We start from the raw sequence: 26,094 nt of genomic DNA, 5'->3' as shown, positions 1-26,094 counted from the left end.
CCATAATGTGCACTGTATATTGCAGCAATAATATCAGTAGTATGGCAGTAGGCCTATTTCCTGAACATTGTCTCCAAACTTACATTGACGTCTACTAGTCTAGACATGATAATATAGATCACATTAAAAGGTGGAAAAATAAAATATAAAAGGCTGAGTAAATATTTAACAAGAAAAAGAAAAAAAGAACATTATGGATTTTTATTATTTACTAGAATACATGCAGTTGCCTGCCACTTTAAATCAGAAAAGGGCGGTTCTTCATAGTCAACCATTTTTCTCTGGCCAATCAAAAGTCAGTACTCTTACACATGGCGACGCAGGTAGCCAATAGGAAAACCTCATGTGAGGAAGCTGAAGACATGGCGCTGCGCTTAGGACGTGCTGCTTACAGAAGGGAATCTGTGCTGTAAGTTTGAACCTACTGGAAATTTCTCTCCTCTTTACACGTTGTGTGTCAATGACACTGCTCGGTTTTAAGGTGCATTAGTAACGAAAATGCGTCCCATATAAACAAGCGAAGAAAAGTGGCATAACAAAAAGTCCTATTTTATGAGTAGGCTAGCCTATGACATTGACACATTTTTGACAAGAATAACAGTTTGTCTGTTTCTTTCTGATTAACGTTAATTGTTTCTTCCACAAAACGCCTAACGTTACGTTGCCTTAAAATCGAAGTTAATAATCCTCCATGTGTCTCGTTTGCTGTCTTACCAGATATGTGAATTGGTTGATAATATGAAAGTAGAGGTTTAGTGTCCAAAACTATTGGTCAATCGTAACAGTTACCTCCTGTTTCCTAATCAGACATGCAGAATGGAAACATCCCTGTTTCGAATAGTACGTTATCCAAAGCAAATGAAATATTGTTTTGAGCTGAAATTATTCTATAGCTATGTAAGAAGAAAGAGACAGCAAGGTGTCGAGTAGCGCTATAGCTTGCTGATACACCTGTCATCTGTTTGCGATCCAGATAGGCTGCCTGTAAATGATCCCGTTTAATACACGACTGTTTAAAAAAATAGATAAATACATAGACATGACATACTGATACTATACATTACCTGACCGTGCCTTCATTGCAATTTACATTCAAACTGTTTTAAGTCTCTCATTGTAATTAAAAAAGAAAATGAAAAACGAGGATGCATGAAATTGATTAAGATTTATAATGTTACAAAAGACTTCTATTTCAAATAAATGCTGTTCTTTTGAAATGTCTATTCATCAAAGTAGAAATAAAAAAGAAAATGTATCATGGTTTCCACAAAAATATTAAGCAGCACAACTGTTTTCAACATTGATAATAATAAGAAATGTTTCTTGAGCAGCAAATCAGCGATTAGAATCATTTCTGAAGGATCATGTGACACTGACTAGTAAAGGCTGCTGAAAATTCAGCTTTGCATCACAGGAATAAATTACATAAATAATACATTACAGGAATAAATTACAAAAATATATCAAAACATTATTGTTCATCACTGTTTTTACTGTATTTCTGATCAAATAAATGCAGCGTTGATAAGCATAAGAGACTTCTTTCATAAACATTAAAAAAATAGGACAGACTTTTGAACAATAATGTATATGCATAAAGATATATGTAATATTACACAGCTCTCTCTTTATATATGTACTTAAAATATTGAATCTCTATAACTTTTTGTATACATCTTTATTGGAGTTGTCTGTGGTTAAGTCTAAAGAACGTGCAGCATTATTATTGATGAATGCATTTATTTATTTTGTTGTAAGACACTTTGTTGTAAGACACTATTCAACATGAATAAAGTCCCCGTTTTGACTAGATAAATCTCTGAAAATGAAAAAAGACCATGCTTAAATGTTATTTTGATAGAGTGCGTTCGCCATTCTTCAGACATGACGAATCAATGACTATTAAATTACATTACATTTTCTATGCTTAAGAATAAAAAACATGTACGACAAGCTTGTCTTTTCCATAGGTATTTTAAACAACCAGTCAAAATCACTAAAGCAAATTAGTACTGTAATTCTACATGGTACATCTGTGTCTAATTCCTCTTGAGAGACTTTAATGAGGGACTTCAAACAGTTTAAATGTCAATTACAAAGAAGGCATGGTTTTAAGGTCCCAGTAATCTGTCCATATTGGGCATTGGTCATCAGGACATGGTGCCAGGTGGCTGTAATTCATAGCAGATGAATTTCCAGAGGCGCTCCACTGATGGGCCAGCTAATGTACAGTGTGAACTGTGACTGTCACGCCAGGGTTTGTCATATTTGCAGTTAGTATGTGAATATGTGGTGCGTCCAATGACAGTTTCGGTGCCTGAGGTCATCCAGGAGGATGTGTTTAACTCCGTTAATTAAACCAGCAGTTCATGTTTGTTATCCCTTGAAGACAAATCCATTTGTTCAGCTTCTCTAAAGGAATGCATTTCTCACACATTCGCTGTTAAATTAGTTTGCCTGAGCACACATACAGAGGTCCTGGATTATCATCAGCTTCCCATTTGTTTAATAACTGTGAGCTGATGTGAGTGTTTTTTTTTTTTTCTCCTTCCACAAAAGCCACAAAGCAAACTGAGTTGGCTTGGAAGGAAATTTGAACACATGGCTAACTGCACGGGCTGGACCCAGTTCCGAGGGCCGTGAGCGGAATGTGTGTGTGTGTGTGTGTGTGTGTGTGTGTGTGTGTGTGTGTGTGTGTGTGTGTGTGTGTGTGTGTGTGTGTGTGTGTGTGTGTGTGTGTGTGTGTGTGTGTGTGTGTGTGTGTGTGTGTGTGTGTGTGTGTGTGTGTGTGTGTGTGCATGTTTTATGGAGAGCCGAGAGCCACTGGCTTGGAAGCAGACTGGTATATGTCACAAACACCCTCATGTCAAAGATGCAACAGCATCCCAGAGGAAACATGGATTGACGCTATAAACTCGACAAGTGATGAAAGTAGCCTAGAGCTTGTCAATTACACTTCCCGAGCCTGGACCCTATAAATTAATGGGCAGCTTCCCCTTTTGAGGCCTGCCAAGGCTTTATAGTACTGGTTATAAAACCATGAAGTGTAATGTGCTACTATAACTTTTTCAATTAAGAGCAACTGTGCAAATGCCCTCGGATACCTGAAAGCACTGGAAAGCGATTTCAGAGGGTTTTGTTAGCATAAATCAAAGGTGGCGTTCTAGATGCCTTCATTTAGGAAACATTTTTAATGAACTTCTCTTTGGGATCCAAGCGTGATGGGTTTTAGCTTATATAATAAAATTTTCACTTTTATTAAATGTTAAAACCCATACCCTAAAATATCCCACTGTTCCCATCGCCATCAAGTTAATTGTTCATATTATTTGCTTTTAAACTACTGGATCAAATATACGTCTTTGTCCCGAGTTAGAATTTTATATCAACTGCGTTGGCAGCGCATGAAAGGGATAAATTAGGGTTGTTGTTGTTTCCTGTTCTAATATTCCTTGTGTGTGTGGAAGGACTGTGACATTTCCGAACAAAGTCAACAGGACAGGACAGATCATTTTAAATGTTCAAAGACGTCGGTCCCCCCTCATCTGGTGCCTTTTAGTGTAGGTGCAGCCTTTGGCATCCCATAGAAAAATAAATGAGTGCTGAGTAAATAGTGATGTGTTGACAACTCATTTCCACATTGATTGGTGCCGGTAACAGGAGCAGAGGTGTGTGGCCTTAATCCAATTACGAAAGAAAACCAGAGCCACACTGTAACGAAATTCTGCCTATACAGAGGTCCCAGTAACCGAAATGTGGGTTAACCGGCTGACCCAGTGTGATCAAAGCAAGCCTGAGGTTGTTTTAGTGTTTAGTATAAGCTGTATTTATTTATGCCGCTCCCTCATAAAGTGTGTGAGGTTGTGAGACGTGTTTATTTGTCTCTGCACTTCACGCAACCAGAAAAAAACAGATATCGGTATTGCGTCCGTCTTGCTCTCGCATTTCAGATCAGTGCGTCAATATATCGGTCTATTACCTGTTGTTGACCCCCCTAAATTGGGCCTTTGAAATTTGTTACAGAGCATTAACTTAACACATGTTCTGGGGGAAAACAAAGGGGAGGTAACAGGATTGGGAGCCAGCTGAGTAAACTGAATGTTAGAGGGATGGCAGTTCGGAGCAGCGTTCTTGTCCCGGAGGTAACTGAGAAGGCCCATACGGCCAACAGATGGAGATTTGTGCTCTGAGTCCCTACCGACCCAAACAAGTGCCTCTGCTCTTGCATTAAATGCTTTGATCAACGGAGGGTCTCGGCCAGAGAGCGGCTCCTCAGATAGGCCGTGGACTCGCATCTGTATAAACATGGCCTTTCAGGAATGTGTGAACAATGCAACAATAGAATCTTGTTCTTGAGCCAGACCCCTGGACTCGTGCGGTTCACCGATCGAGCTTGTGCTCGGATTGAATTAACAGTTTTGGGAATATTCACTGTTTTCAGACATAACAGCGATGGGATGTTGAAACTTTGCCTTTGATTCACACGAGTTTAAACGTGTGAGTGGCAAGAAAATGATGAGAAACCATAGAGCCGGTTTGCGACTTAGATTAACAGTAATATTAATGCGTTTTCTCCCAATGAATAAAAAAAATATGCAGTATGTTTTGTTTAACTGTTATACACAGCTCTTAAAATAGAGGTAATGTTTATAAGGAAACAAAAAGGTGTTACATCTGATGGCTGGTTTTGATTAACACGCTTTGTTGTGTGCGTGACTAAACCGAACAGAACAATTATTTGAAAACGTTTACGGAGAGTCCACTGAGTCACTGCTTGCATCAGGTGAACTGGCTGCAGTGTGAGGTGTGTGCGCTGGCTTGCATGATCTCCTGCCACAGCGTCTGCCACGCTTAGTTCATCACACTCCAGGCAGAGCTCTGGAGAGACACCTGGACTGGGAGAGCCAAGCTGTGCCAAGATCTACCGTAATCAACATGCATTTTCTGTCTTATACATCATAATTGTCAACTTTAGTGCTGAGTTTATGGAAGGCAGCTGAAGGAATTTTTGTAGTGATTTAGATGCTCAGGTTTGTGGAAGCAGTTCTCTCTCAGTCCCCATGGTGTCAGTGTTTGCAACGTTTGATTATTGCCCTTTGGTCACGCACCAGGTAGGCAGTGCAGGCCCTGCAAGTCAATGAAAAGATTCAGGTTCCTATTTTATTGACAAGAATACACTTGTATTCTTTACTTGTGTTTGTTTCTCAGTATGTATTTTTTTTTTGTTGATTTAAAAATAAATTGTTGCTGTATCATTTATTATTAGAAATTATATAGCAATAAAATACGCATTTATAGCAATAGCCTAATAATAAAAACATATTAGGTTAATATTTGGAAATAGCATTAACATCATAATTAATACAATTATTATTAGGAAAGTAGCGTTAACATTATAATTAATAAAAACATATGCAATTTAGAATAGTAATATGCATTTGTATAATGCATTATACAATAAAATGTTACATATATTTAATTGTATTACTACATCTAAAAAAAACATTATTATAAAATAAAATATACACATTGTGTGTTGGCTATAGGCTACGTAGGCTACACACAGTGTGATATCAGTGAATCTAATTTAATATTGTTGATTTATTATTTTGAGGGTAATAAGCTAGTCTTGTCCTACAAATATATTGTTTTAGTATAAAGTACAACCATACAACTACTGTCCCTCCCCAAATATACATCATATATCTGAATAAGTGCATGGCTGACATATGCCAAACCTAAATCTACTCTCTCTCCACCTAAATCACTAGAGGCAGTTTATTTTATGTAGAAACACGGATCTTAAGTTCTAATTTAAAGGCCAGAGCAAACAGCACTTACAGTGAAATTAGTCTCCGGCGATGAAGCGTGCAATGAAATCATATCCATCCCTTTTTTAATGACTGAATGAAATATTAAAAGAACATAAGCAATAAGAGGAGAAATAATAATAGGAGCAGATTTCCCATGGTGCAGCACATGGAAATGGGGAGATAGGAGCCCTGAGGTTGGGCCGGGCTCCTTCTCTCTCTGTCTGTGAGGCTCCACCAAGCCAGCCAACGTTCCACCGTTTCTCATTAGCTTTGGAAATGAGCACGTCGTGGTTCAGGCTACGCAGCAGGAGGTTCGAGCCCTACATTCGACAGTGTTTGGAAGATAGGTGGCGCTGGGGATCCTAAATATCGCCTTGCTTGACCGGCCTTATAGCTTGGATTTTAAACTAGTGTTTGTAGCTTATTTACAACCCGGGCAAGCTGTATACTCTCACAGCGTTTCAAAGTGCTTTGGACTTTTAAAACACCAGTTGTAGTTTCTATAAATGCTTTTGTAATTTTTCCATATTGGTTTAAGGCTCTTTTCCCACTGTGTTGGATGAATTATTGCAATCCCAAATTGAACGTTTGGCTTATGTTGCTAGGAAGTTTGTTTATGGATTTGAATAAGTGATTAAATGTTAATTTTATAGTAACTGTTAAATGTCAAATTTAGGTTATTGGACTTCTCTTTTCATAACAGGCTTTTAATAGCTTTGGATTTGTGTTTTGTGGAGAACAAAGCTCCCGAGTCCTGCCTGTGAATTTCTTTCTTTTTTTTTTCCTCAGGGAATCTTGTCTATTTTACACACTTGTCTACTTGTCTGTTTTATCATATGAAAGTAGCACATCTGTTGTCAGATTCACAGAAATACTGTTCTGACAAAATGTCTATATAAACGTGCATAGTGTTGCTTAAATGGACAAAATAAATTATTCTGAATTGTCTGTTTTTTTAGTCAAGTACGGTTTGTAGGTGAAAAAAAAAACATTATTTTTCTAATCAAATATGATTTTGTTTCAGATTTTTCTTTTAGAAAAAAAAAAAAAAAAACACTAAAAGCTTATTTAAGCACTTTTATTAAAGTACCCCTGCCTGTTTAAATTAGCAGATTAGTAAAAAAATGTTTGGCTATGAATGCAATACTGTCTCTCCAATTTGATTTTCAAGGTTTGGCTGAAACTGATTTTTTCAGGTATTCACACGTCTGTGGGATTTGGAGAGAGTTAATCAGTTTTCTCTGCTTTCAGCAGACATGTGTTAGGAGAATGACAAACCTGAAAAAAACCTACTAATTATGGATATCACCCCCGCAATTATTACACCTTACTTCCTCTTTCCTATTGCTACTCCTGTACTCGTGTGTCATTTTGCTTTACCTTCAGGCTAGAAAGTAGTTTGTCCCAATGTCAGAAGCTATGTACTTAAGATGCTTATATTCAGCACAGAGAATTTGTACCGGCTAGGAATGTGCAAAATTCCGTATTTTTAAAAATGTTTAAACAGCTAGTTCACCATTAGAAAGAAGCCCTGTATAATTAGGCCGGCCAGGTTCACCTTATCTTCATCAAATGCATTTTTATATGCAAGACCTGGAACAGAAAGTGTCTTGTTTTTAAAAGTTGGACTGTTTTTTTTTTTTATTGAAACCGCATCTTAAAAAAAGAAAAGAAAAAAAAAAGTTAAAAAAAGATATAGGGGTAAAAATTGAATTCAACCACTCATGTAACAATAAGGGTTGTCACAATTTAAGTAGTCTGTACCAATACCAGTAAAATGTCATGTTTTTTCCAATTTCGGTACCATAAAGCTATTGTAACTGTTTTATTTTAATTTTTTTTTTTTTTTTTTTTTTTTTTTTTTACTATTTGAAAACAATTAAATAAATTAAATTAGTTGATTATTAATGCTATTAATAATAATGAGTAAATAACACATGACAACATTAGTATGTATCCTTCAAATATTGTTACATTAAGTAAACATTGCATTAAAAAGATCAAATGAAAAGTTAGAAATAAAACGAAAAACAAAGAAACACATTACAGGTCAGGTACTGAACAAGTGCAGGTCTATTGCACTTACACTGCAGACTTGGTTGTTACTAATGAAACTTGCACTTTTATTGAAATTATAAATGGGTGATATACAGAAAGCGAGCAAAGATTGGGATCTTTATAATCAATGAAGCTGATATCACTTCAGTTCAGCCACAGCGCAAGCTCTCTTAGTGAAAACTCATTATATTCTACACAATGATCTTTTATACACTTTATACTTTGTTGGTTATTACGAAATGATTTACGAACTAATCCGAACAATACACATTACAGGTACAACTACAGGTACTGCTGTATTGAGTGGATTCTGACTAACAAATGACTCTGATTGGCTATTGCATTTACACGCTCAACAAAAATGTCTGTGATTGGCTACAATGCTCAAGGCTGCAAAAACGTGTTGTAAATAGAAATGTTTGACGCTCACACAAATACAGACTGAGCGTTTGAAAACAGCCGCCTATCAGCGGGTACCGGATTGACCCGGTACTTACTCAGTACTACAGAAACTGTAGGCTAGTTCTGCAGAAAGCCAGGTATCATTATGTTGTTGTTTTTTTATTTTAGTATTGACTTGGTACCGAAGTAACGGTACTTTGAACAACCGACCTAGCAAAATAAGTTAACCTAAACACGACCTATTCATATTGTCAGTTTTTGGGATTGACAACCACATTTACTTACAGGTATGAGTCTCAAAATGTTCCATTCGCACAGCAACTTACAGTAGCATCTTGAATAATGTCTGTATGAATATGCAATGGGAGTCATGCCTGTATTCTCTTACCAGCAACCATAGCGACAGTGACCAAAGTAATATCAACGAAGGCGACATCCATAAAACTTAAAAATCACTCCAGTCCAATCAAGCCTCGAGTTCATCTGTCAAATCTTTATTAAACGACAGCAGCTTTTATATCTGGGTGGAAAGCGGGGCATTTGAGTTGCACTTAGAACACTCGAAAACTCGCAACACACTGTAGACATGCTTTTGTGCAGCACAGAGCAGCTCTCTCGCTAGTGACACAACTAGTTGTCCAATCCGGTTTCTGTTCTTACAGTGCGAGTTTTTTCGAGAATGCGGTTCTGAGTCCTGAAAATGTACGGGTGTAAGTTTGGTTATAGAATGCGGTTGTCACTCCCGTAACTGAACTTGTGTGTGAACGTAAGCGTATTAAGGACTCAGATACAGGACTGACAACCGTATTCTATTGTTGTGTAAACGTTGCCCTATAGTAACTAATTGGCTAGTAGAATGTTGGACGACAAGCCAAGCATAATAACCCATCCCTAGAGCCCAAAAAGATTCTTGTACTCTGAAAGCTTTTAGCTTTTTTGAATAGATATCATAACTACTGCTTACTCCACTCTGTCCCCTTCTGCCCTTCCGAAAGCTCTCTAGGTAGAACGCCTGCTCCTGAAATTCTTGTTCCATGTATCCTGTCCTTTTCCCAGGGGGGTGAACTGGTACAGCCTTTGGAGGTGGGAGCACGCAGGCAAGCGAGACCGTTTACTTGCGCCTCTTAATGGGGAGCGTGATGGGAGCCTGCTCACATCGCTGGGCCGACACTGCCCTGCTAGTGCTGCAGCTCATTAGAACAAGGCCAAGATCCTGCCACAAACAGGAACTCGACCGAGCCAAAGACTATCCTCCTCACCCCCCCACCTCATCACACTCAAGAGAAAAATCTGTCCTCGTAGGACGCATCTGTACGCATCACTGACCCCCTTAAGATGCTAGTTTCCAGGCTCAGCTGCCTTTGGTACGGTTACAGTTAGTGCCTCCTGACTACAAGCAATATTTGTTTGGTTAGTTTTTGTTTGTTTATTGTTTCCAGATGGCAGACCTCAACTTTGCCTGCGTGGCTTTCAAGTTCCCAGCGAGCGTTTTATAGTCTTGGCTGGAGTGCTTATCCTGTTTCCTAGACCCTGCTTTATGATGGCACTTTTTTTTTTTTTTACCTCGAAACTGGTAACAACTGTCAAAAGCTGTCTGTATTTTTCTACCGTGAAAATGTGCAGTGTAGCTTTGTTGTGACGCCACAAGGTTTACCCTAAGTTTAAGGGTCAGTTGTGAAGGTAGTGTCCCATTCTCTGTAATTTAGTTCCGTATTGGGAACCGGTCAAATTCCTTTGTTCGTGGAGGTGCAGTGAAATGTGGTCCTTTTGTTATGAGAAGAACTGATGAGGCTGGAAACCTTTTCCCATGGCTGGATCTGGGCACCGTTAAAGCCACGTCACTTATTTACAGGAATACAGGAGGTCAGTCTCGGCTGTAAACTGGGGCTGGATGACTTGCTCTTCGGATGCGGTTAAAACCAGGGGGGCAGCTCAAACTCAGGGTTCAATACAAGTTGAGCTCAATCAACATGATTGATACAATATGATTGTAAAGCACTATTTAAATGCCTCATTCATTCAACATAATTTTGTAGCATAGTGTTGATTAACATAAAAACTAATTGCAACTCGAAGCAAAAATCAAAGTTAAATTGAAGCACTTGCAATGGAAGAGAATGGGGCCAATTTGGGGGGGTTTAAAGGCAGAAATGTTAAGCTTTGTTAATGACAGTTGTGCTGTCATAGTGACAAAGTTGTAAAATAAATTATATATATGTGTGTATGTATGTATAATATTTTTTTTCCACACTGAAATTGTATGTTTGGTGGCCATTCTATTGAAATAGTGATTTTAACATTTACCAATGTTAAACGCCATTCATATCTATTGTAAGTGCCTCACTGAAGGCCAAATTTTAGCTTTTTTAAAAATAAATAAATAAAATAAAATAATATACAAGGGACAAGTGAAAATGCATTTTTGTGGTAGGGAACATTATGCCACAAATACTGTTGATTTAGCTTAACCCAGAGGATTCTTGATTACTCTTGCATGCCATTCTGGTTTAGCCACAGTCTCCATAGACTACAGCCTGTTTTGTTGCGGCCGTATATGTTTGCGTTGCTAAAGTGACTGGAGACCGGTTTCCCGTTGCACGCAGCTGGTGTCAGCACCGAGGCGTCATGGTTACGGTGTGATGACTGTGTCAGGCAGGGCTTAGCTCATGTCAGTCTTAATCACGGGATCATCATGTTGTTAAGGTGCTGAGAAAGCTGTGATACAGTATCGCGTGTAGCTCTGCAACACGGTCTGGCCTGAGGCTGACCCCTGGGATGAGGTGTGACCGTGACGTATAAGCTTTATTTTTTCTCCGGACCTTGTTGTCTGTTTAATCTTTTCCCTGACCGCTCGGCAGTTTGGGTCGGGAGGAGGACAACAACTCTTGGCTGCACTTTTTCTGAACTGAGTTATCATGTCAGACGTTTCTTTAAATAGCAGGGAAGTCTCATGAATTTAAGGTGATTAAAAAGGGACGTTAAAGGACAAGAATGTAACAATGTTGTGTTCTAATAGCTTTTTAAGTAGTAGCCTACTCACATACACTGTAGTTAATGCATGTTAAGTCTTTGATTAGATTGTTTTTTATTAAATGCTGTTCATTACACTAACTTGTTTCTAGGACACTAGGGTGTGATACAGGAAGCCCTTGACAACTGGCCCTTTTTTAAATTTTGCAGTGGTTGAACACTAAATATGAGTAGTTACGTCACACAAGGGCACAACAACATATTTTTTAAGGGTAGTGCGAAGCTAAATTTGTACCAAAAATATTGTTCCACTGTTTTTGCACTCGGCAATCACATAACATCAGTTGAGAAAGGAATTTATGTAGGTTTCTGGAAAAATCCAATATAAAGTGTTTTTTGCACTGCGTATTGTGGAGACAAAGATATCTGTCATATACCTGTAGGGGGTGATTATGGATGCCACGTAATATACCCATCAATCAACACCTGTATGTGATTTGTGACAACCCTTATGTGATCCATATGTTGCATACCCCATTGTTTCACTTTGTCGTCACTGCAGTTCAGAAGGTGGGAGAGGAGTCTACATTGGTGCTAAAAAAAAACCAATATGTAATGTTTTTTGTAGTACATACTGTTTAAAATCCTTTAATTTTTTTTCACCTCTTGAACTGATGGGCTTTGGGTCAGAAATATTTAACTTTGTTGGTGACTTGAGAGATGCGTGTCTGGTTTAAGTGTTACACAAAACATAGAGGTTCATTTGGGAACTAGTACATAGATCAAACAGTCATTTTCAAACGCTTCGCTTCTGAACTAATTATCACTTAATAGCTGATGTGCCAACAAACAACTAGGCTAATTATTCTCTGATTCTGCTTCCGTGAGAGCACAAAGTGAATTATTTTAACACCTTTGTAAATGTCCCCAGAAGAGCGTTCTTCATCAGAATCTGCCCCAGCTGCAAAATGATCTAACAGGTGAGGGTGTCTCGGTTCATTTTTGGCTTTTTTGCTGCGATTGAAATAGGCCTACTTGTTTTACCAGAGGAAAAAAACGTTTGTGATTGGCATTGTTTGGTTTATTTGTAGCTAAGAACATATGACACAAACTCTTTGTTTGTGGTTACTTCCGAACAAAGAAAAGCAGCCTCGTGAATTTGCCCACGGCATTTGTTTTCTGTGCTCATGTCTGAAAGGGTTGAGGGGGAATGGTTTGTTTAGCTGAAAAGGTCCTCTAAACGGTTTAACCTTCCCGAGCGGCCCAACAAACAGATAGGCTGAAATTGGTGGTGGCATGGCCGGCCTTTTAAAAAAAGCAAAGCCCTTTTATTTGTCTGATCCGCATGGATTTGTATTCAGTCGATACGGAGGGCCATGATTATGAAGACGTGTGAATTACAGACCAGGTCATTTGAAAGTGACGACCTGGGAATGGCACCAAACCCTTTAGAGGAACAGCCTTTTGAGGCCTTTTCCCTTTAATTCCGATGCTGGCTAGTCCCCACAAACCCCCCTTAGTCCAGTTGGCACAGCTTTGATCTGTCCGTTTGACAATGAGCCCATCACAAAATTGCAAATTAAGGCAACTGGGCGCTAAATATGAAATGGAACAAAATAACATTTGGGGGTCTTTCTTGTGTTTGGGACGTACTGTTTGTGTTCACAATTACTGGAAAAACCTGTTGTGGGGTCACTTTTTGATTGTCGAATTTCTGGTCATCCTTTTGGGGTTTTTTTGTAACTGTTTTCCAGGGCATTGGATATCATTTCACATGGCTTTTAGTAGAGGTCTGCGGCCGCAGGGACCCGACGCAACAGAGTGCGGCGCGGGACAAGTTTTAAATTGCTGAGTGCATATGCGGGAAGGAAAGATACTGAAATGTATGTGGGAAGCAGGAGAATTAAATAACCCATGGGCTCCCGCAAAATATAATTATCTTTTAATAACAGCACGCAAAGGCTGTTCTGGACATCTGAAGTGTTGTGTGTGTGTGTGGAAAAAATAGCCTATAGACATCAAAACGAGACAGAAACTAACTGAAGAAATCTGCGTAGGCCACTTTTGCGGGCAGGAGCGGGATAAAATCTGATTTTTTTTTTGCCAGAAGCAGAAAACCACACAGACCTCTAACTTGTAGTCAGACCACGATAACCGTCTCTCAGACACATCGCCATGCCTTTCAGGCCCGGCCGCAGCCATGCGCTACTTCCTACAGGCCTTTGTTTACCCTGCTGGGCCCCAGCTGTTTGGATAGGTGATAGCCGTGCTCCTCACCCCGAGGCCGCCCAAAAACCTGAGTCTGTGCACTGTTGCACCCCAAAACCTAAATAGGCGCATTAGACACAGCACATTAAGGGGCTGCTGGTGTGGAGGTGGGTGCGTGTCCCAGAGGCCCTCGTCTCTCTCCTCCTTCACACCTCGGCCCCTTTGCTCTGTCTGGACAGATCAGGGGCCATGACACTGCGAAAGCTCTAAGCGGGCCTTTGTACTTCGTCCCCCCATTCTCCCACCTCCATTCACACAGTAGCTTCCTGATTTAGATATATCTCCACCAGTGAGAACGGGTGCCCATTGTTCGCTTCTTTTTCTTGTTACACTGTGTTTGATCTGCCATTATGTCAACCGAGAGTCGTCATAATGCTGTTTTTGTGTCCCTGTTGACTTTACCTTTCTTGCTACGCTCCTGTCCCACTGCTTTTGGTGCCAAATGCACAGACACAGCATTATATTCTGTAAAAATACCCACAATGCCAGTAAGGTCATATGTAGTATAGCAATATAATTGTATGCCAGATGAACTGGGGTCCATCTAAACTTGATTTTTAATTTTTATTTATTTTATTTTTTTTATAAATGATGCTGTATTATGGAGAAAGAATGAAACGCAGCAATGACCCAGATGAAAAAAAACTTTCATAGTTAGGAGTTTCACTGCATGACTAGAATTAAAATGGTAGAAAACCCTTTGAATGTACAAAATACAAATATAATCATCGGTATAGACCAGACATGCTTTTATGGAGATGATAAAGAGTAAAGGGCAGAGGAAAACTAACATAGAGATAACAAACTGCCCAGTTTATCCCCACTGACAATTTTCTCCTCTGTAATGAAGTGTATTTCCCTGTGGCTCGGGTTGAGCACTTTTATTTTGTGCCGATTCTGATTGGTGTCATAGCTGAGAGAGCGCGAAAGATTGGATCAATAACGTGGGCCCGGGATCAGAAAATGAGGAAACCTGTTCCCAAAATAATGAAAGCAATGATGGTGTCTCTCCACTCGTAATGAACTTTACTACGAGCGTACTTGAGCATGACTTTGTCTCAGAGCAATGCAAATGGAATTGCCCCCTGATGGTTTGGAATGCACCCAGCTGGCCTTTAAAAGGTGATAATTGGAAAATACAGGATACAGCCGTGGTCAGAAAAGGGACTTCTTGTTCGATTGCTTTAACCACTGTGTGTTTGATAAAGGCTACGGCAAGCTTGCTTTGAGCAAGGTTTTTACATTTTCCTTTTTTTATAGGAAGGTCACTTTTTGGTTTATGTTAATTTTACTAAAGCATGTAAATTTGGCTGTTACTTATTTTGTATTATTATTTAATTCTATTAGCAGTGTATTTTTGGTGGATTGTACTGTAGGTGGGTTGAACTTTAAAACAGGAAAAAAAAATGTTTTTAGTGTTGACATTTTACCATAATTAACCACATATTTTTGGGGGATAAAAAAAAAAACATTGATTTTTTTTTTCTTTTCTTTTGGTTCAACTTCTCTTATTGTCTGGTTAGATTTTTCCCAGTCTTATTTAGTTCTCATAGATGAAGGTAAAGTGTTGCATAGAAAGGGTAAAAACATGCCCTTGACTTGCCTCCCCTCCTCTCTAGCTTTATTATAGTCCTACAGCAGTGCATAAAGCCAGACAGCATTCCTCTACATCCACGGAAGGAAGTCATGAGGCCTGGGATTTTGGAAAGCTTCTGTCCCTTACAAGTCTAAATTGAAACCAGTTCGCTACTCCTCCTTTAACTCGGGTTAAGGAGGCGCAGACGGACTTCATTAGAGTCACTGCAGTGGCAAGGGCTCAGTTATAATCGGACTCTGACTTGAGCAGTGAATACTGTTTAAGTTTGATTCGTGTATGTCATTTACGGGGTGATGCAGTTGTGTCTATTTTTGGATTCCTGTCATAGCACAAACAAGAAGATAAATGTTATCAATTGACGCCACATTTAGGCAAGCGGTTTTGAAAATGCCAACATTATCCAAGCAAAATAGCGTGTGTTCAGTGCCATCCTGCCTGACCTGGGTGTCAATCTGCTGAAGTTTCCATCATTAACACACCTATGTGCCGCCTGGACAGGAAAGCTTCTGAAATATCACATGGAACCTTTTCAAATAATTTCCTCTGAGTCATCAGCCATGCTGTCAGCGGTTATGTCAGCTGGAGGTGAAAAAGTTGGACAGTTTAGGTAAAAGACACTTCGGGCTTTGCAAAATCACCCCAGCCAATGATAAATTATAAAGTCCATTCACATCCCAAGATGCTGTGCTTTCTCAGCTCGTGTACCTGCTGTAAACGTGTGACGTGTATTTTCCATGTTGATGTGTATCAGGTGGTGAAAATGTTGTCCAGGTGGAGTGGGGAAGGAAGGGTGGTGGTTGGATGCGGTCCACGGCCAAGCTCGACAGCTTCCATTCCTCCCTTTCCACAACCCTCCCTCCCTCCATCGTACTGATTATCCAGACTTTATTCAGCAAGATGTGAGAATTAATTTTGCTGAGCTTACCAGCGAATGAACTGGCTGCCAGGGATGAGGGGTAACTAAACTCATTCAACTAAAATTTTAAAACTACTATTTTTTTTTTTCTGCAACTGCTCAGTTTTTGAAGTCCACTAACAATTTTTAGTAGTTGTGTAGTATGACAAAATGGTACATCTCAGCCTAAAATTAGTAATCAAGTACTTATTTAAAGTAAGCTACAACCAAGCTAGCCTATAAACATACTGTAGTTAGTGACACTATAAACAACTAACAAAAAGAAGCACATTAAAGATCATAAAGCATCAAATTTATTATAATAAAACATTTACACAAATAAAAAAACCTTAATTTAACACAACTGAATCAAAAACAAGGCGAAATAGAAGTATTTATTACACATTTTAAAAAAGACGACAATGTAAAATGTGCACAGGGACTTAAATTCGTGATGAAATGGAAAGCGCGACAGATCTTTTCTTCCGCATTGTGACGTACAGCTGATTGAGAAAAAAGTAAGATGGGCCTAGAGAGAGACAGAATTCACAAAAACAGATTTGCAAGCTGTATATGTTATGATTATCAGGGCCAGTATATGAGGGAAAGCTGATTAAGACACGAAAGCTGCATTTACCTCAAAATCTTTGCGGTTACTCTTTTCCCCTGTGTATGTAGGCAGCTTTTTCTACTGCAAAGGAGATTATAATGTTATTCCCTCTGAAGCTGATATACCGAACAAACATTAGACACGAGAAAGACATACAGTATTGCTCTCTGTTGCTTTTCTTAATGTTATATCATGGCTTGTGCAACGCTGTTGTGCAATACTGGGGTTGCTCTCACGCGTCATACTCCAGGACTCCATCACCATTGGGAGTCACTCTAAAATGCTTAATGTGAAAAAAGCATTTGTCTTTGCTTACCTGTGGCTTACTTTAAATAAGCTTCATGAAGTATTAGCTAACCATCACTACATGCATATTGTAATATTTAGGTTGTTTTTTTTGTATGAATAAAGTTGGTATCTTTAAATGAAAAGATGGACCGTCATTTAGTGAAAGACTCAACCGGTTGCACTCTACTTAGCTGTTTGGTGCTAGTGCTAATCTGTTGACTGTCTATTTAAAAGAGTTGTTTGACTGTATGCCTTTCTCCTTAGGATGAAGGGTTGTTTATCCCCCCTGCCCCCTCTGCTTACACACTGATGTAGGCCTTCTGGATTTACTGCAGCGTTTCTACAGATGCTGTGAAGTTTGCCGTCTGCAGAGTCGAGGCGCCTGCTCTGCCATTTGCATCCACCTGGCAGTTTAGTAAATTCATTAGCCAGAGGCAAGAAAACAAACACGCTGCCCTTTCCACCCTCCCACCTCCACTCTGCCTTTCCACGTTCGCTCTTTTTATTCCCCGCTGCCCTCCGCTCAGCATTTGTATTCCAGATTCCATTAGATTCTGTATGTTAATACTGTATTCAGTGGTTTGGAATGTTGGATTATAGCCGTAGCCTTCAGTCATGTTTCCACTGTCACGCTAATTAAACGAAACCTGGTATTTACTTCCGAGAAACACACAGCAGCATGTCTGTTTAGCATTTAGAGCTGGAATTTCATATCGTAAATGCATTTAAATAAGCCCGCAGTTTTAAATTTTTTTTTATCAATATTCATAATAAATGTTTCTGGAGCCGTCTGATGTAATGTTTAACATACCATGCAGACCGCAAGTCTGTGTGGATCATAGCAGTTCTGAGTTGGAGCGATTCCACACAGGGCGCTGCTGGATTCATGACCCCACGATGGGCCAAATATCGTGGCACTGGAACGTACATGCTCCACTTTTCCTCATACGCTGTGCTGGGTGAAAATTTGGCAGTGTTGGTTATCTGGATTTGCTTCCCCACGTGCTAGTGGTTAACCTGAGTGAAAATGTTTAGGTTTTCAGCTGTGCGTTATCATCATAGACCACAATTCAGGCCCAATAATCTGATGTGGTTTGTTGTTTGATTGTTTGGTAATACTTGTTAACCAATTATTTTTAAGAGCCTGACGCCAGAACTTCGTTATTTTGCCTGCTTGAAATTGACCGTAAGGACCAAAGGCTACTATTTGAGTGACTAGAATATGGTTAATTTTAATTATTGTCTTCACAAGGTCTTGTGTCTGAGTGGAGGTGGGCGGCCTCGGTGGATTTGGTCACTGTGTTGTGGAGCAGAAGTAGGCTGGGCTTCAGGAAACTCCCTGTAGTGTCAGAAGCAATCGGGTCTAAGCCAGTATTAATTAAAGGATCTGGACTGGGCTGAAGGGAGGGTGCGGGTTGGGGGGTGTTCAGTCACATAGGCTTCTGGGTCACACACACACACACACACACACACACACACACACACACACACACACACACACACACACACGCAGACCACAACAGCCTCAAAAACAGATTATTACTTGTGTACTAAAAGAGATATTTCTATTAACACACTAAGAACAGCATTTTATTATGAACTATAAATTAATATCAAATGTTATTCCACCATTTCACTCATTCATTTTACGATGCATGTTACTGGTAGCGCTTACACATTGCCCTAATATCTTGCTTGATACAGAGCTCTAGCTAAACGTCAGTCATGCGTGCGGCATTTGAATGGCCGTTCTGTTGATATTAGCTGTTTAGATGCTATTAGTGCAGGTCTGGTGGAAACATTCATGCCTGAGAGAGGCTGAATCCTGCTTAAATGTCTAATAGTGCTGTAAATGCACACGGTTCATGTCAGGTTTCACTGACCCAGGGTCAGCGCGAGTGTCACAGTCTCTTTGTTAAGTAATGGCAGTGCCCGTTTCTGTGTCTTTTCTGGGTTTAGAGTGTTTTAAAGGAGAGGGGGACACCTATGAAAGAGACACCTCTCATTTGTTCAGTGTCTAACCACCAACCAAAGCATGCGTGAGTTTATCTGAGCAATTTGTGATTTGTGCAATTTGAACCGGGAAATGTGATTCAAAACAGTTGAACTGTTCCTGTCTATAAATGCATATATAATTGTGTGTTTGTTTTTAATTTGTAAGCCACTCTTGGGAGACCAGCCTGATCAAAATCAGTCATGATTTCCCAGGTTTTCAAAAGCACACCCATGTGATGCAACATAAACATGCAGTGCCAGATCCTACCACTTGAGGGCGAGGTAAACTAATCAGGCTTGTGTTCGGCAGCTTTAGAAGGGAGTGTTTGGGATTAGATAGAACTGCAATAGAGAAAACAGTCCTATACTAGACATGGCTAGTATAACACTTTTTGACTTTCTCAGTTTGTGTAAATTCACTTGGGGTTGTGTAGTACAATTATGTGTTTTTGTTTTATTAATACACTTTTTGTTCTTGATATACCCCGAAAGAATGGAAGTGAAATGTGATAACATGCCCCATAAGTGGGGCATTTTTTAATAATTAAAAATAAAATAGAAATTTGAGTTTGACAACAAAGACACTGCAAAACACAGCTATACAGCATAGTTCAAAACATAATAATAATGAATAGTTTCTAAACATTGACTCTGTCTTTATTCATTCTTTTCTCATGGTTTCTCAACAGAATTCATAAAAGTATAGAATAGAATAGCATAGTTCTAATAGGGGCACGTTGTAACTGTTACAACATGCCCTACCTGCGCAACTAGGATTTAAACCTGGCTAGTGTATTCTGCTGGTTATATCAGCATTAAAAAACTATATCACCTAAGTATATTAGATTAAAATAATATCAGATTTGTCTCATTTTAAATATACAAAAAACTGATGAAAAATTTACTTCAGTAATAAATTTACTTTTGCTATATGGTTAAATAAATGTTCAGTGATATCTTCCAAAGATTTAAAAAATTTGGCGCAATTTTTTCTCTATATAGTGTTGATATGGTAACTAGTAAATACACGAAACAAAAAGTTTCGCCATGCTGACATTTGTGGAAAGTTGTAACCCATGCGTGTTACAACTAGCCCCACGTTAGTGTGTGCCCCGCTCACGCCTAATTATAGTTCAACTTAATTTAAAAGGCACTGTTAACGTTAAAATTTGCATAAATAAATTTGCATATATCCTAATTAGTTTTCCATTTATTAACAATGATTATGAAACGAGGAACTTTTCTCACTTGGAAGCATGATGCACAATGCAATCTTCATTTGCTGGACTTCTCCCATCATTTAGTGAGTTAAGAATTCAATACCTAGACAGCAACATAGTGTCGGCCCAGATCCGGCCCGCATCTGGTATGTCTGGGCCAACACTATGTTGCTGCCTGGGTAATATTAGTAATTAATTAGTTATATGCAAAATATAGAGCAGAATATATTTCCAGATCTGCTCTCTAACATTAACATGCAGCTCGGAGCAGAAATGAACCAAATTCAAGCTCAGTCCAGTGCCATTTGTTTGGTCTGGTGGGTACAAAACCCCAATGTCCATCATATGCATAAGCTCCAGGCTGGGTGGTATGGGAAGATCTTACCTGTGTCTGTCTGTGTCTATGCGTTCTTACTATTTGTTCTGTGTTCAGTTGTTCTGTTCAAAGAGCCACATGGGCTGCCTTCATCCACAAAGCTGGAGACAGAGTCTCTCTGACCCGTATCCTCCCTGCGCTGGGCCTCAGCCACCTGTGGTGCAGCTAGGCCATCCGTCTTTCCCCTACACACACACACATCCACACACACACAATTATCCACACACATGGGCTGTACCCCACAGTCATTGCGTAAGCATCCTCCTGATGTCTTAATGTAACACTTAAAGGAATAGTCACTCAAAAATAAAAATGCTGTCATCATATACCCATCTTCATGGTGTTCCAACCTTGTATGTCTTTCTGTTTTGGAAAAAATATAGAAAATACCGAAAAATCTTCATGCTGCTCTTGTCCTTTCAGTGAACTCACTCAGGGGTAGTCAAAAAGGACAAAACAGCACCATTGAAGTAGTCCATACAACTTGTGCGCTATATTCCAATAAGCCATATGGTAAGTTTGTGTGAGGAATAGAGTAAATTTTACGTCCCTTTTTTGTAAAAAAATAAATAAAATTAAACCATGGCTCTCAAATCACTTTTTGCGCATATTGAAGTTCCAAACTTGTCACATCAAGTTTTAACATCAGTGACCAAACAGCATTGATTATCACATATCTTGCAACCATTATGGCAAGTTTATACAGTATATGCATATACTCTCAAAACTGGCCACATTAGGAAAACCTGTTCAACTGCTCATTAACACAAATATCTAATCAGCCAATCACATGGCAGCAACTCAGTGCATTTAGGCTTGTACACATGGTCAAGACTATCTGCTGAAGTTCAAACTGAGAATAAAAATGGGCAAGAAAGGTGTTTAAAAGCTTTGTTCAGACTCTCAGTCCAAATCCGTTTTTTGCACATATACGATTGAAATCCAATCAGATTCAGCCAGTGTGAATGGCAAAATATCACATGAAATGCTACGTTCATATGTGATTTGAAATCCTATTCAAATTGCATTTCTGGAAATCCGTTTCAGTATGACTGTTCTAATCAGATTTTGTTTGGTTTTGTTTGGTTTATGTAAACGTCAAACATTGTTATAGGAAACATGCTGAAAATCGCTGAAGAAACAAGGTTGTGTTGTTGCATAGTCCCGGACAAGTAGAAAATGAAATTATAACGGAGGCATGTTTTGAAACAGGCAGAAATGACAGCACAGAATAAAGCCATGCATACCAGCCTCCAATGTTTCTGCTGCTGCCTCATAATACGCAGTAGTCCAATGCAGGGTTTCACATTGTCATGTTGTAAAAAATCATATATATTGCCAACCACTCCATGTTGAGGTTGTTGTTTTTGGTGTATACCTACCAATGCAATTTCATTGCCATAAAAACCAATGCAGATATTGGAAAAGTGGCATGGGACATTACAGATGAGGTCCGAAAAAGAGAAAATATCCAGTGAGCGGCAGTTCTGTGGGCAAAAATATCTTGTTGAGTCCAGAGGTCAGAATGTCCAGACTGGATCGAGTTGATAGAAAGGCAACAATAACTCAAATAATCACTTATTATAACTGAGGTATGAGCTTGTTATAAATCTCTGAATGCACCACATGTCAAACCTTGAAGCAGATGGGCTTCAGCAGCAGAATACCTCACTGTGTGCTACTCCTATCAACTAAGAATGGAATTGAGACTAAAATTCACACAGGCTCACCAAAATTGGACATTAGAAGATTGGAAAAATGTTGGAAAAAAGTCTTTATTTTTACTATGACATTCAGATGGAAGGGTTTGAATTTGCCGTAAACAACATGAAAGCATATCAACGGCCTTGTATCAACAGTTCAGCACTATAACGCACCATGTCACAAAGTTCAGATCATATCAAACTCACCAGATCTCAGTCCAGTAGAGTAGAGTAGTGTTGTTTTTGGCAGCCTGTTTTAATTTTAGTTTTAGTCTAGTCTTTGTGTCAGGCTGTCATTTTAGTTTTTATTAGTTTTAGTCACATTCATACTCTTTTTAGTCTAGTCTAGTTTTAGTCGACGAAAACTGATGACATTTTAGTCTAGTTTTAGTCAACGAAAACTGATGACATTTTAGTCTAGTTTTAGTCGACGAAAACTGATGACATTTTAGTCTAGTTTTAGTCAATGAAAATTGTATTTTAGTCTCTTTTTAGTAATGTGATTCTATTTAACCCAGTCAATATAGAATTTCAAACAAGGCTATCTTATTATAGGCTATTTAGTAGGCCTATATTTAGGGCTGTGACGGTGGCAGGTTTTTTTTTTACCACCGCGGTAATGGACCAACTACCGGCGGTGGTTGGGGGGTTATTTAAAAAAAAAACTCGTTTTATATTTCCACACAAAGACGCGTGATATACACTCTGCGCTTTGAGAGGGATGTGGGACGCAGGAAAACACGAAGATATCGATCTCCATCGATCTCTTTATGATATCTTTGTGTTTTCTACTTGATGTAAATTGGTTTGAAGAGCGAATTTTATCCTCCACAAGGGCGAAATATTTAGGCTATGTTTGAGATTGCGCTGCCAGAGAAAGTGAAACTAAAAATCACCCGCGCGTGTGAAACGCGCTTTACAACTAAACTTGACGCGCCCTATGTCTATATAACAAGCACAAACTGTGTTAAAAAGAATTTGACATGCAAGTACAAATGTAGGCCATCTGTCCTACAGCGTTTTTCTACTTTACCACAGTAAAGAATACGAATATAATAGGCCTAATTAAAAGCGAACCAAGAAACGTTTATAATACCTTTAGAAAATGGGTGAGACGTGACGTGAGTGAAGATTTGGGAAAAGAAACCAGAGATTCCATGCAGGGATGAGTCACGATTTTTGGATATTCGATTAGTTTATTTAATTATAGGATATCGAATAGGTTGTGCGATTATTCTCTAAAATAAAATCTCCATGTTCTGGCGCTGATGCGGTGACGTGTTCATGTAACCAGAGACGCTGCCAATAACATGCAGCTGTCACAAAGAACCGGCAAAAGTAATGATTATGAATGTGTCAAATACATCAATGGGACATTTTAATAGAATAACTAATGGAGTAATATATTGTTAAATTCGCTGATAATCGGGTGACCAGATCGCAATCCAGAATTTAAAGCCGACAAAGCTATGGGTTCACGCACAACTCTCTCATTCGTCGTGACGTTATAACATTTCGTCTCGTCTCGTTTTGGTCAACGAAAATGAAGAGACATTTTAGCATAGTTTTTATTTTTTTAAACCACATTTAGTCTCGTTTTTATTCGTCAACGATATTGCATTATACATGTATTTTAGTCATCGTCACATGACCATGCATTTACGTCTAGTCTCGTCTCGTTTTCGTCAGGTGATAACGGTTCGTTGACGACAATATTTCGTCATAATTTTCGTTGACGAAAGCAACACTACAGTAGAGCACTTTTGGGTTGTGCTGGAACAGGAGATTCGCATCATGGATGTGCAGCCAACAAATCTGCAAGAGGAAAGCACCTTGTTAAATCTATGCCACAACGAAATAAGGTAGTTCTGAAGGCAAAGGGTTGTATGGAATATTGTGTGTGAGTTTCAGGGGCTACATTTGCAGTGCTTAACAGACTGGGGTCTGTATATGATTTTGTATGAAAAAATAGCAGCTTGCGCATTCTTCAGAATATATTCATGTGCATTCCACTGCTGAAAGAAAATATTTATTTATTTATTTAAAGTTTTTGTCACCAGTCAGGGTTTTCATAGCTCCTTTGTTTAACGCATATATTTGTTATTATTTGTTTCAAAATGTATTACATTTGAACTCTCGAAAAAGATGGTTTGAAAAATGTGTGTGTGTGTGGTGCAGATTGTTACGGCAGTCAGATGGCAAGTGTTACGCCGTGTTTAAGAGCCAATCTCTGGCGCCGGCGTGCTCATCCCTGCAGGTCGCAGTCCGCTGGGCTTTAGTCAGGTAGGCCCTCCATAGAGAGATGACTACAAAGGGCTCAGATCTGTCCATATGGCGGAGGGACAGAGCGAGGCGTGCTTTTGAGGTGCTTTGGAGTGTAGCCAGAAGAGTTGAGCATGGCATGGAGACGGCAGGGCCTGTCGAGAGTAGAGGTATGACAAAGCAACGCCTCTCTGGGGCTGAGTGAGTGTGTGTGTTTGTGTGTGTGTGTGTGTCTGCTTCCTTTGGCATGGCATATAGGTTAGATTTATTTACACACTTGTGTGGGTGCGTGCAAGAGTGCGTGGGTGCATGGTTGCGTGCTTGAATGTGCACACCTGCACATTCTTAACGCAGGAGTAGTAAATGGATTTGTGAATACATAATTAAGTATTAAACTTTGGATTGTAACTCGTCTTGCAACATTTTGTGCTACAGACATGAATGATAATTTAAAAAATGTGGCTTATTGAGATGAGGTGAGCTATTACTTTAAGTTGTTGGACTCACAATTTTTGCCTAGTAAACAATAAAATGGACAAAAATTTGTTATGTACCAGAGTAATTTTGTTTAATAAAGGTCAATAAAGGAAAACTAAAACCTTTGTATTAATGCAATTTGGGTAATTGAACTCTTTATTATATTCAGAGTGTTTTGTTCTCAGGTGATCTCAATATTTCAGCTGAACAAATTTTACATTTTGCTATACTCTAGCAAATTTTTTAGTCATGGTGAAGTGTCTGACATATTTACCTGATGTTGCTTATTCACATTGTGTACATGAAATAGACACTGACCTATTTTTCTATTTGGCTGAATATTTTTTGTTGCCAGAATGTTGGTGCCTCATTTGCAAATATATTTCCATTGACTTCCATTGAAGGAGGAGTCCGAGTTATATCTGTAGCCCGGAATATCATAGAGACTGACAAGATGGGATTATTTATTTGGTCCAGGAAATTATCTAGCAACCTTATCACCTTAGCACTCTAGTAACCCACTCTAGCAACCACTCGGCGATGCCCTTGCATCATAGCAGCACATTTTCTAAAGAAAGTATAAAAATGTCCCTTTTCATAGTAATTTGTCATCTAAGTCATTTATGACATCTAATGTCTTTTGTAGTGCATTTGACTGTGTGGGTGTGAGAGAGTGTCAGGGACGCAGAGCTATTGGCGGCAACTCGTCAATCTTAGCGCTGCTGTTTAAAACAAACGCTAATCAGTCAGCCCTCCCAACCTGTCTGTGCTTAAAGAGACAGTCACACTGATCTCTTGTTCCTCCTCTCTCTTTCTCTTTCCCCTACTCACTGCTGCATCTAGAACAATCCCAACCTGCACCGCTCAAATCATACTGTTTGACAAACAATTACATTTGTCTCAGCCAAAGGCAGACTTTCAGTGAAATATAGAATTACTTGTATTCTGCTCAATCCCTTCAATTATTTTCTTACTTTATTTGCATTCATCATGATTTATAGTTTTATTTCTGATACTAATCATTTGGTTTTCACAGTCTTTGTTTTAATATGTTCTTTATTAGGGTTGAAAGAATAAATTCATCTAAAAAGGAATGATTCAATTAATTAATAAATAAATCAAAGCTGTACTACTAAAAAAAAAAAAAAAACTGCTAAAAA

At 39.0% G+C, this 26,094-nt stretch overlaps 1 protein-coding gene across 1 annotated transcript in view; it reads left to right on the top strand.

The window, feature by feature from the left end:
- Positions 1-325: 325 nt before the first annotated feature.
- Positions 326-26,094, top strand: part of clybl (citrate lyase beta like) — a 74,919-nt gene continuing 49,150 nt past the window's right edge. The window contains exon 1 of the mRNA XM_081367499.1: positions 326-409. Within this exon, the coding sequence (XP_081223625.1) occupies positions 363-409 (47 nt within the window). The 5' untranslated portion in view covers positions 326-362. The remainder of the gene's footprint in view (positions 410-26,094) is intronic.

The sequence above is a fragment of the Scardinius erythrophthalmus genome (genome assembly GCF_964197995.2).
Source record: "Scardinius erythrophthalmus genome assembly, chromosome: 6".
Classification (NCBI taxonomy): domain Eukaryota; kingdom Metazoa; phylum Chordata; class Actinopteri; order Cypriniformes; family Leuciscidae; genus Scardinius; species Scardinius erythrophthalmus.
The sequence above is the reverse complement of the archived record's forward strand: the minus strand, read 5'-3'. Positions and strand labels throughout refer to the sequence as shown.